This window comes from Vulpes lagopus, chromosome 7 (genome assembly GCF_018345385.1).
Source record: "Vulpes lagopus strain Blue_001 chromosome 7, ASM1834538v1, whole genome shotgun sequence".
NCBI lineage: Eukaryota > Metazoa > Chordata > Mammalia > Carnivora > Canidae > Vulpes > Vulpes lagopus.
In genome coordinates, this window is record NC_054830.1 from 52,185,103 (window position 1) to 52,197,889 (window position 12,787).

General features: G+C 46.1%; 1 protein-coding gene across 1 annotated transcript; it reads right to left on the minus strand.

The window, feature by feature from the left end:
• Positions 1-573: 573 nt before the first annotated feature.
• On the minus strand, positions 574-7,555 carry MKRN2OS (MKRN2 opposite strand). Its single transcript, XM_041760588.1, has 4 exons — positions 7,307-7,555; positions 3,567-3,616; positions 1,763-1,925; positions 574-966 (listed from the first exon to the last, which is right to left on the minus strand). The coding sequence occupies exons 1-4, from the start codon at positions 7,522-7,524 to the stop codon at positions 726-728; spliced, it is 672 nt and encodes a 223-aa protein (XP_041616522.1). The 5' UTR covers positions 7,525-7,555; the 3' UTR covers positions 574-725.
• Between the last annotated feature and the right edge of the window lie 5,232 nt (positions 7,556-12,787).

Here is a 12,787-nt window from a genome sequence, read left to right on the forward strand (position 1 = left end):
AGTCACAGAGAGAGAGAGAGAGAGAGAGAGAGAGAGGCAGAGACACAGGCAGAGGGAGAAGCAGGCTCCATGCACCGGAAGCCCGACGTGGGATTCGATCCCAGGTCTCCAGGATCACGCCCTGGGCCAAAGGCAGGCGCCAAACCGCTGCACCACCCAGGGATCCCCTCCCCTGATTGTTTTTATTTAAAAAGCACATGGTAGGGCACCTAGGTGGCTCAGTAGGTTGAATGTCTGCCTTGGGCTCAGGTCCTGATCTCAGGGTCCTGGGCTCCAGCCCCACATCTGGCTCTGTGCTCAGCAGGGAGTCAGCTTCTCCCTCTCCCTCCCTGTCTCTCTCCTTTCTCTCTCAAATAAATAAATAAAATCTAAATAAACAGTGTTTCTCTCACCTTTCTACAAATCCCCACTTTCTGGATTCACATGGAAAGGTGAATTTGTTCGGCTTTAATTATAGGAATAATTTTCATTGTTATGTGAATAAAAGATGCTGCCTCTTTATGCTGTAACAAGGAACCTCAGTTTTTAAAAACTAAACCATTATGAGGATAATTTAGTTGTAATGCATATAAGTTTTAAAACCCAGGGCAATTTTTATTAATTCCATAAATACTTATGCTGCAGTAACTAGAAATACGCTTAAAAGAAAGCTGTTAACACTGTGTTTAAGCACAACTGAAAACACGTAGAAATCCCTTGTAGCCACTAAAGATGCCGTCCTTCACTCAACACAAACCACTCCCCTCAGGAGAGTTGGTCTCTTCATCAGGGTGGTCAGTCACGTAGAAGCCACGCTTCTCTATCGCCCGGTAGAGTGTGATGTACTTGGAGGCCTTCCTGGTCCTTGGAACTACATACTTCTCCGTGAACTCACCTTTGTCCAGTTGCTGCTTGCCTTCTGTGGTCAGAATGCAGTTAATGAATGTGAGGGTGTAACTGTAGCAGTTGTGATGGTCTTCTTGATACCTTACAAAACAAGGATGTTGAGAAGGGAAGGCTTATGCTTAAAAGCTGCTCGAGCACAGGCCATCAAGCTGCCAAGGGACTTGCAGAGTTGAAATCGGGCTCTTAGCACACTGGCTATGCCGGCCCCCTTGACGACAGAGCTCCCAGGGGTGTGGTTCTGAGGGATACTTGGCAGCTTGGGCTATTTCTATCTGCGACTTAAGTAGGATAGGAGTGGACTCGCCTAGACATTCAGAGCTGTGACGAGTTGTACAGAAACTGCCAACAGGGGGAACTGACATTCTAGAAATGGAATTCCATTTCTAAGTTTTAGGGTATCCCAGTGTCTAAACCTATTGTAAGGAAGCCTCAAAATGATTAGGTCCACAAGTATACTATATATCAAAAGTGTTGAGGAAGCAAGAAATTGAGAAATTTCAAAATTGCTAAATAAAAAAAAATGTTAGGTATTTTTACATTTTAAACATCTTTTAAGAATTTTAAGGGAATGTAATATGGCCTTTGCTGTACATATTAAATGTTAAGTATGTAAAAATATCTAATCAAATAGCTAGAGTAGTAAGCTGTCCTTTCAGTTCAGTTCTTAAAATACTGTGACTCTGTTGTGTAAATATTTTCTGGCTCACCTCTGCAGAAAACCCAAAGTAATTCAGCCCCTGTTTCAACTTGTTACAGGTACTACCATCTTGGTACAGGCTCAACATGAACTAAACACGGCTTAAGAGTGCTCTGAGCTGGGGTCACACCCGTGTGGTGAACGAAGGCCAAGGAACAGGTGGTCCCTGCAGCCCCATACCTCTGGGGCAGCCAGGCCTCGGTGCTGGAGAAGTCTTCCAGGTACTTGTCCCACTGATCCATCAGTCCAAACATGCCAGGCTGCAGTAATGGGATGCTCACACTCTGCTCCCATCCTGCTTCATCTCGCTGGACACCGTGCATGGTGTAATTATACACAATTCCTGCAACGAAAACTAGAGTCATGCTGAAGTTTAATGGAAAATGCACCTCTGTGATAAGAGGAGGTCAGAAAATGAGAGTAGCCCCTGTAGTAACTTTACATAAAGTTCTCCAGATTGTACGTTCTGATTACTGTCAAACATTAAGAGATCACGAGAGGCCCTGGACTCCCTTCCAGGATCAAGCAGGGGAGGCAGCCACTCACCTGACAGATTTAGATGGAGTCTTGCCTAGAGTCTGGGAGGGTCAGGGGTATTGGAGCCCCTGCCTCCCCTGCCCTCAGTAAATCATTTCTTTCAGGGAAGCCCAGTTCTTGCTCCCCCTGCTCTTTAGCACCATGAAGTTGCCCCCGGGAAATGGAGACAATAACAGAGCCAAGGATCATCCTCTCCAAAAGTTTTCTGGGTACAAGTGGGTCTATCTTGTTTCCTTAAATCAGCAGTAATTTCCACTGAGATAAAGGGTTATAAATTTGACAACTCATGTGGGTAAATCTGAGTCCAAAAACCCAGTCCTGGGTTTCTGTTCACTGGTCAGTTTCTCCTGCCTTGAGTGGATACAGAAAAGCCGAATTCAGACTTCACCTGGGAGGCCTGTGATCACAGCCTCCCCCTGCCCAGCCTTGCTCTAACCCCCAGGCCCACACCTCCCTGTGACTGGGGTGCCAGGCCCTCTGCCTGTAGAACAAATGTTCTGGTTTTGGGGCTTCTAGACTGTGCCCTCAGAGCTAACTGTGGCTAAAGGAACTGCTTTGTTTAAATGTACACTTTTTTTTTAGTGTACAACAGTGGGCCCCACCACATGCTCAGGTGCTCTATCCTCTGATATATCCCTGAGACCCCTGCCTAGTCCCTAGAGACCCCAGTGGCAGTGGGCTGGGTCCAGATTCTGGTTCCAACACAAGAAATCATGGATACTACAACCTCTCCAGACTTCTGTTTGTTCATTTCTTAAAAACCCAACAAAACAGGGCGCCTGGGTAGCTCACTAGTTGAGAGTCTACCTTTAGACTCAGGGCATGATCCCGGGGTCCTGGGATTGAGTCGCTCATTGGGCTCCCTGCAGGGAATCCTGCTTCTCCCTCTGCCTGTGTCTCTGCCTCTCTCTATATATCTCTCATGAATAAATAAATAAAACTTAAAAAAAAAAAAAAAGAAAAGAAAACAGACTTGCGATACTCTTGGCTGAGAAAACATTAAAGAGCTTTGAAATACTTAGTATTATCAGTGCTAAGTTGCTGTCAAGTATTTCTCTTTTTTTTTTTTTAATTTATTTATGATAGTCATCAGAGAGAGAGAGAGAGAGAGGCAGAGACATAGGCAGAGGGAGAAGCAGGCTCCATGCACCAGGAGCCCGATGTGGGATTTGATCCCGGGTCTCCAGGATCGCGCCCTGGGCCAAAGGCAGGCGCCAAACCGCTGCGCCACCCAGGGATCCCCAGGTATTTCTCTTTTGCAGAGTAGCATTGCCCACCCTTTAGTGTGGTAGGAGAACCCAGGGAAAAGAGGAATTCCCTACATAAATGTTGTCATCATCACTTTTTCTCTGGAAACACCGCTCTCCCCTAACTAGGTATTGTGGGGACTTTTTCACTTAAAAAAAAAAGAGAGAGAGAGAGAGAAAGGCAGTGACAGTGCACTCACCATTTGTGTTGGTTATTCCAACGTGAAGATCAGACCTTCCATCATACTCCCTGAAAGAAACGTGAAGAGTCCAAACCAAAAACTGGTTGAGCCAAGAGTACATTTGAGGTAGAAAATACTCCCCTGATCCCCTACCTGGATTTTCTTGCCCCCCTTCTCCGTCCCCTGCCATTTCAAAAGGTCGTGTGTGCTGGGAGGCCAGCCTTGCTGGAGCATAGAGTCAGCTTAACTCTCGGCTCCCCAGCAGAGGGGTACACCTGAAGGTCAGTTGTTGAAGGAGCTCCTCATTCTTTCCTTCTTATAGGTGAGGTTACAGCCTGTTCATCAGGCTGACTGGGGAAAGGATCCTGAGTGCATCTCAGTGGACCTCTACCATCAAAACTAAAGTTGTGTCTTTTGGTCTTTGTAGCCCGCAGCCACACCCACTTTTCCTAGACAGCCCTTGTTTCCTGAAATTACTCTTTACCTGAGACTGTTCATTAAATCTGTGACTCCTTGGGCAGCCCGGGCGGCTAGAGGTTTAGCGCCACCTTCAGCCCAGGGCGTGATCCTGGAGACCTGGGATCGAGTCTTATGTCCTAGGGTTCCCCGCATGGAGCCTGCTTCTCCCTCTGCCTCTCTTTCTGCGTCTCTCATGAATAAATAAATAAAATCTTTTAAAAATAAAAAATAGGGATCCCTGGGTGGCGCAGCGGTTTGGCGCCTGCCTTTGGCCCAGGGCACCATCCTGGAGACCCGGGATCGAATCCCATATCAGGCTCCCGGTGCATGGAGCCTGCTTCTCCCTCTGCCTTTGTCTCTGCCTCTCTCTCTCTCTCTGTGACTATCATAAATAAATAAAAATAAAAAAATAAAAATAAAAATAAAAAATAAAATAAATAAACCTGTGACTCCATATGATTTAACCTTCATATACAATTCCAGGCCATCACTTCCTAGCGAGTCATTTTTTCTCTCTAATCTCAGTTTCCTCATCTGTAAAATGGGAACATCATAAACACCACCCCCACCAGCAAGCTGGCTGGACGAATAAAATGCCTGTTGAGTGCCTGCCACATACAGATGTCGAATAAATCAGAGGTAATCATTAAAGGATGAAGCTCCTTCATCATACTGCAGGTTCCTCATGAAAGCAAGCAGTTCCAAGCTTTAAAATGACCAAGAACACAAACAGCGGTCCCACCTTCAGAGTGATCCCCCTGGCCATCTTGTTGCAGCCACTCTGAGTGTTTTGAGACCCCATGGGTTCAGAGGCTGAGAATGAAACTGAGCAAAACTACAGGTCTGACTGTGCAACACTGCACTTACTGTGTGATCTACCCAAAGATCACTGCTGAGCACATCGCCGCACTTTGTCTCCTGCCTGAATCCCAGGTGTTCCTTCCCTCCCCCTGTCCTTCATTGGTTTCCCAGTCCTGCACAGATGTTTACTGGGGTATAAACTGTGGGCCTTTGAAGTGAAGGGCTAGTGGCACAACAGGAAATAAGACTGACGAGTCTATACCCTCTTGGAGTTTGTTCATTTCTGCAGAAGACTTAGTTTAACAAGTTTTTAATAGCTAAGTGCTCCTAGGGAGCAAAATATAGAATGCTACAGAAACATGTCATAGCATCAGGGCCATTCCTCTCCCATACAACACCTTTGTATAAGTTAAGAAAAAGTGCCCCTTCTTCCTGCAGATGCAGTTCTGCCCAGAGTGTTTGGCTTGGCAAGTGTAGTGCAGACTGAGTTTCAAGACCCAAAACCACCTTGGTCAGGCAGCTTTATGCAGTCCACACAACCTACACAACCCTATGTGGCAGCCCTAAGAGATCTTAACCCAGTTTGATTAGAACCTCAGTGATTCCTTTGGGTTATTGCAGGTTCTCTCTTACAAAGTAGGTGAAACTGTCTCAAGGTGAGTTGTGGGAGTCCGTCCTGAGGTTTTGGAATTTGGATGAAAGGGAAAGGAACAGTTTGGAATTTGGCCTCAGAAGGTCTGGTGGGCAGGGGACTACTTAGGGTTCTGCAGATCCCGGCCTAAGGGGATGGGAGGATGCCAGGGCATACAACCCGTTTCAACATCACCAAGCAAGGCCAGGCCCATCAGTATTGCTACCACATCATAGAATAAATAAATGCTTATTAGGGGACAACCGAAAGCCTATCATGTTCTAGAGAGCAGGGCTGTGGCTCCATCACAGTGACATCCCTAGCATTTCTCACACAGAGCTGCTAAGTAAGGATTGTTGAATGAACCAAAGTTATGGGAAATAAATTCTGAATTTTAATCACTTCATTCAAAAGCTTTTGGGATCCAGCAGGTAATACTCCAAGTCAGTATGAATGAAGGGCTCTTATAAAACATATTGGGCTTCATCATTCATATGAGAGAAATAAAGTTTCTGCCAGTTACGTTCTGAACTGAGTATAAGAATAGGATGGAAAGAACAATGTTGGCTCAACATCATAACTGGTGCCTGGGGCAGGTTTTTCTCCCTTACCACTGAACCTCACCACACTGCAAGGTCAGCAGGACCCTCATTTTGTAGATAAGGAACAGAGACTCTGGATGGGCTGGAGCTGAACTGGGAGAGGAATTGGGGGCTTTGTGGCACTGTTCTCTCTGCACCCTGCGTCATCCAGGGAGGGTCAGGCATGAGGTACCCTGCACACTTTGGTTCATTTCACCCATGTAAAGACAGGAAGAAAATCAATTAAGGAAGTTAGTAAGCAGAGAAGTGAATAGACAACTCCAATTGTCTTATCCCAAACCAGTGCTCTTGAGGGTACATGGGAATTGAGAGGGTAGATTTCAAAGAGGCCAGGAGGTCTCAGCACTAGGTCACAATGATGCTTATGACCATACTTCCTAAAGCACATGCCATCATTCCGTAGTGTCCCATGCTCTCACACCTGGCTCACACTGGGCCACTTCTAATTCCATTTGTAAACTCCACAGGAGGCACAGTCCTTTCTTTTGATTACTGAAATCTTTCTTAAAGTCAGGTGGTATCCACAACTGAGGTAGACCCCCTCTGGTCTGCAATTTAATTCATCCCCATGCAGAATAGTCTATACATAGCCTTTCTTCAGGCTTTGTACATTGTACCTCTTTGTCACAGAAGTTACAGACTAACTCGCAGTAAAGAAATTATTTTGATTAGAGTATTTTGGGTCATTTTCCCAGTTAGCCTCTTAGCACAAAATTTATAGGTAAAAAAAATCTCCAAGCTATCAGTTTTCCTCTCTTAAGATTGTATAAGCAGGTTTGACCTTCCCTTATTCATATAGTCTTGCACTTCTCACTCTAGGAAAGTACGTACACCATCTATCTTTATGAAATAAAGAGACCTACATGTTAGGATTTAATGCCCAAACACTGGCAAGATTATCCACCAAACCTCACACTGTGTAGCACACATTAGAAAAAGTTTTCGGGGTGTCTGCGTAGCTTGATGGGCTAAGCATCCAATTCTTGGTTTCCACTCAGAGTCATGGGATCTCATGGGGCCGTGTCTGCCGGTCTGCCCCGCAGTGGGCTCTGCGGCTCGGCAGGGAGTCTGCTGGAAATTCTCTCTTTCCTTCTCCCTCTGCCCCTCCCCGCAGCCGTCCACCCCCCAACCTGCGCTCGCGCTCTCTCTCTCTCTCTCTACCTCCCTAAAATAAATAAATCTTTAAAGAAAAAGTTTTAGTGACTACAACACAGAAGGAAAAGTTTACAGAATCACTTAATATAACACTCAGAAAAACACTGTACCTAAGAAACGTCCCTTGAGTTGGTCTAAGGAGGAATGAACATTTTTCTTGATGCCCGTTGGTAAACGGATTGCAGATGCTAACAGGTGCTTCCTCCAGCTTCCTCGAGCCCATGACCTGCTGGCAAAGAGGGCAGCACTGGGGCACACTGAAGCTGTAGATGTATTTCTTACAGTGGTTGAATTTAATTAATGGCTTTCCAGCCTCTATACGCTGCATGGTTTTCCTATCCTGGGCAACCAGGAGCCGTTTCCCAAGACTTCCTTTTCCTCTTTCCCTGGCTAGCAAATGTACACCTCCTGAGTAACCTGATCAACAGTGATGTCATTCTGATTGACGGCTTCAGAAGCCAAACCCAAGAGGATTAACCAGTAACCAGACCGCCCCATAAACTGGTGTTTTAAAGAGCTAGTTTTCATTTGTGCTCACTTACAAAGTTTCTTCCCAGCCTTCCACACTTTGCAACCGCCAACACACAGCTCCTACTCCTCCTTTAAGCTCTACTTTTCTGTGAAACCTTCCTTCGCTTCCTTGAGTGTTGCCTTGCACTGGCAGGAGTGGATTCCTGCTTTTACTAGGGTTCCAATATTTGATTAGTCATTAGTCTGTGAACTTCTTGGAGTTAGGACCCACATTTATTTCTGTGTTTCTAGAATAGGTAATGTTTTGTTGTTGGATAAATACATGAAATCCTTGGAGGCTATTTTCTTTTGATGTTTCATATTGCAGAAGTAATGTTGCTCATAAAAAATTAACAACACAGTTAAAAATAAGGATAGTGGTTGCCCTAGGTGAGGGTGGGAGGGAGAGCGCAGGAGGCAGTTTCTGTGGTCTGGGGCTGCTCTGATTCATTATCAAGGGGTTGAGTGTATTAGAGTATTCAGTTTGTGGAAATTCATCAAACTGGACTTTTCACTACATGCTCAATTTTAAAACAATTTTCAGAAACTGCAAAAAAGTTCAGAAAAAAAAAGTCATGTCCCCAGTTCCTCCATAAAATTTTCCCACTCACCAAATCCTGTTCCCTGAGAAAACTAAAGGTAAGGTAAATGAATGTTTCCACATAATTTTTCAAATCCCAGTGTCGTGGTATCAGTAAACTGAAATCACCATTTACTGGTTTGAAATGTGTTTATTTCTCTCATTTTGGAAATTTATCTACAATATTAGGACTATAGGTCCAGCTCATCCTTTCAGATGATTGCCTAGGAATCCATAGTTTGGTTGCACCACACTTTTTTTTTTTTTTTTTTAAGTAATCACGACACTCAACATGGGGCTCAAACTCACAACCCTGAAATCAAGAGTTGTATGCGTTTCTTTTTAAGATTTTATTTATTTATTCATGAGAGAGACACAGAAAGAGGCAGAGACATAGGCAGAGGGAGAAGCAGATTCCCCATGGGGAGCCTGATGTGGGACTTAATCCCAGGACCCTGGGATCACGCCCTGAGCCAAAGGCAAACACTCAACCACTGAGCCACCTAGGCGTCCCTTATATGTGCTTTTGACTGAGCCAGACAGGCACCCCTGTACCATGCTTTATTTAACTAATCCCCTATTGATGCCTATAGTTCCAGAGAAAGCCAAGAGTAAAGGGAAGACCTGTGGGTATCATGGCAGGTATAGTTACTTCAGAAAAGTGTTTCACAGCATGCATTTAAATAAATTACAGTGTGCTGAAATATAGAAAAATGTGTGTTAAGTATTAATATGAAAATGATCATCAGGGCAGCCCAGGTGGCTCAGTGGTTTAGTGCTGCCTTCAGCTCAGGGCTCCCCACAGGGAGTCTGATGTGGGACTTGATCCCAGGGTCCTGGGATCACAACCTGAGCCAAAGGCAGACGCTCAACCACTGAGCCACCAGGTGCGCCCCAGAGGCATTTTTAATCTTATGAAAAGGAAGTGAGACATCATGCCTTGATAAACATTTTTAATACACTAGCATTCTCTTTTATTTAAAAACACACACACACACACACACACACACACACACAGGCATCTTCAGCCACCTGGCTGGCTCAGTTGGTAGAGCCTATGACCCTTGATCTTGGGGTTGTGAGTTTGAGCCCTGTGTTGGGTGTAGAGGTTACTTAAAACTAAATTTAAAAACATTTAAAAGGGGCACCTGGGTGGCTCAGTGGTTGAGCATCTGCCTTTGGCTCAGGGCATGATTCCAGGGTCCTGGGATCGAGTCCCACAACAGGCTCCCCACGGGAAGCTTGCTTCTCCCTCTGCCTATGTCTCTGCCTCTCTCTATGTTTCCCATGAATAAATAAATAAAATCTTAAGTAAATAAAAAATAAATAAAACACAGGCATCTTTAATCCTTTTTTTAACCTTATTTTCTCTATTTCTAAAAATCTTCTTATGGTAAAAATAAAACATAGATACAGATGATTACATAAAACAAATGTATGGTTTAGTGAATTATTTTACTGTGAACCCCTTGTAAGTATCACTCAAGTCAAGAACGAAAATTTTCCTAGCCATCTCAGAGGCCCCTCTTATGTTCATCCCTCTTCTTCCTCCAAAAGTGACCCCTATCCCACTCAGGTAATCATTCCTTGTGCTTTATTTTGGTTTCATCATCCAAGTGTGCATCCGTAGATACTATGGTTTAATCTTGCTCATTTAAACACTTTTTGTTGTGTATTTTAAGTTCTGTCTCCTTTTCCTTCCCTTAATTTTTCTTATATTTATGAAGCATCCAAATCATTGGACCTGTAGCATCTCCCACAGTCTGTTGCTATCTGCTTACTCAGGGTTCAGTTCAACACACTGCTGTGCCCTCTGTACATCCTTTAAATTTGCAGCTGGACCCAGATACTTAGATCCAATCCTCTTGGCAAGACTGTGAGTGGTAACATGTTCTCTCATCAGAGGTACATCAGATCTGCTCCTCACTTATATATGAAATCTTAAAAAAAAAAAAAAAAAAGTCAAACTCATAGAAACAAAGAGTAGAGAAAGTGGTTGTGGTTGATGAAATGTTCAAAATTGGGAATGTTGGGAGGGGCAAGATGGCGGAGGAGTAGGGTCTCCAGGTCACCTGTCCTCAGCAAATTACCTAGAAAACCATCCAATCATCCTGAAAACCTACGAATTCGGCCTGAGATTTAAAGAGAGACCAGCTGGAACGCTACAGTGAGAAGAGTTCGCGCTTCTATCAAGGTAGGAAGACGGGGAAAAAGAAATAAAGACACAAAAGGCCTCCAAGGGGGAGGGGCCCCGCGAGGAGCCGGGCTGAGGCCGGGGCGAGTGTCCCCAGGACAGGAGAGCCCCGTCCCGGAGGAGCAGGAGCTGCACCGACCTTCCCCGCGGAAAGGGGCTCCCCGGGAATTGGAGCAGGATCCCCAGAAAGGCGGGGACGCCCTCGGGCTCCCTGGGACAGTAACAGAGGAACTGCGCCCCGGAGAGTGCGCCGAGCTCCCTAAGGGCTGCAGCGCTCGGCGGGACCCGGAGCAGCTCGGAGGGGCTCGGGCGGCGGCTCCGCGGAGGGGGCTGCGCGGCTCCGGGAACAGCTCAGCGGCGGCGGCTCGGGCGGAGGAAGAAGCTCCGCGGAGGGGGCGGCGCGGCTCCGGGAACAGCTCGGAGGGGCTCGGGCGGCGGCTCCGCGGAGGGGGCTGCGCGGCTCCGGGAACAGCTCAGCGGCGGCGGCTCGCGCAGAGGAAGAAGCTCCGCGCGGAGGGGGCTGCGCGGCTCCGGGAACAGCTCGGAGAGGCTCGGGCGGCGGCTCCGCGGAGGGGGCTGCACCGCCGGGAGCGCGAATCCAACAGCGCAGGCCCCGGAGCACAGGGCGCCGGGACACAGCCCAGGATCCGGCCTCCCCCGGGACAGGCAGAGGCCGGGAGGGCCCAGGACAGCAAGGACGCTCCTGCCTGGAACTGAGCAGATCAGCGGCCCCGCCCCGGAGCCCCCAGGCCCTGCAGAAGGAGAGCCCCGGAGCTACTGCGGGGGCTGACTCCAGGGTCCCAGAGCTGCCCCCGCCACTGTGGCTTCCTCCCGGGGCCTCACGGGGTGAACAACCCCCACCGAGCCCTGCACCAGGCAGGGGCAGAGCAGCTCCCCCAAGTGCTAACACCTGAGAATCAGCACAGCAGGCCCCTCCCCCAGAAGACCAGCGAGACGGACCAGTTCCAAGGGAAATCAAGGGACTTAAACTACACAGAATCGGAAGATACTCCCCCGTGGTTTTTTTTGTTTTTTGTTTTTTTTGTTTTTGTTTTTGTTTTTTTTTTGTTTTGTTTTGTGCTTTTTTTTTTCTCTCTTTCTTCTTGATTTCTGATTGCTTCCCCCACCCCCCCTTTTTTCTTTTTTCTCCTTTCTTTCTTTTTCTTTCTTTTTCTTCTCTTTTTCCCCTATTTTTTTCTTCTTTCTCTTTTTTCTTTTTCTCTTTTCTTTCCTTCTCTCTCTTTTTCTCCTTTTCCCAATACAACTTGTTTTTGGCCACTCTGCACTGAGCAAAATGACTAGAAGGAAAACCCCTCAAAAAAAAGAATCAGAAACAGCCCACTCTCCCACAGAGTTACAAAATATGGATTACAATTCAATGTCAGAAAGCCAATTCAGAAGCACTATTTTACAGCTACTGGTGGCTCTAGAAAAAACCATAAAGGACTCAAGAGACTTCATGACTGCAGAATTTAGATCCAATCAGGCAGAAATTAAAAATCAATTAAATGAGATGCAATCCAAGCTAGAAGTCCTAACGACGAGGCTTGACGAGGTGGAAGAACGAGTGAGTGACATAGAAGACAAGTTGATGGCAAAGAGGGAAACTGAGGAAAAAAGAGACAGGCAATTAAAAGACCATGAGGATAGATTAAGGGAAATAAATGATAGCCTGAGGAAGAAAAACCTACGTTTAATTGGGGTTCCTGAGGGCGCGGAAAGGGACAGAGGGCCAGAATATGTATTTGAACAAATCCTAGCTGAAAACTTTCCGAATCTGGGAAGGGAAACAGGCATTCAGATCCAGGAAATAGAGAGATCCCCCCCTAAAATCAACAAAAACCGTTCAACACCTCGACATTTAATAGTGAAGCTTGCAAATTCCAAAGATAAGGAGAAGATCCTTAAAGCAGCAAGAGAAAAAAAGTCCCTGACTTTTATGGGGAGGAATCTTAGGGTAACAGCAGACCTCTCCACAGAGACCTGGCAGGCCAGAAAGGGCTGGCAGGATATATTCAGGGTCCTAAATGAAAAGAACATGCAACCAAGAATACTTTACCCAGCAAGGCTTTCATTCAAAATGGAAGGAGAGATAAAGAGCTTCCAAGACAGGCAGGAACTGAAAGAATATGTAACCTCCAAACCAGCTCTGCAAGAAATTTTAAGGGGGACTCTTAAAATTCCCCTTTAAGAAGAAGTTCAGTGGAACAATCCACAAAAACAAGGACTGAATAGATATGATGACACTAAACTCATATCTATCAATAGTAACTCTGAATGTGAACGGGCTTAATGACCCCATCAAAA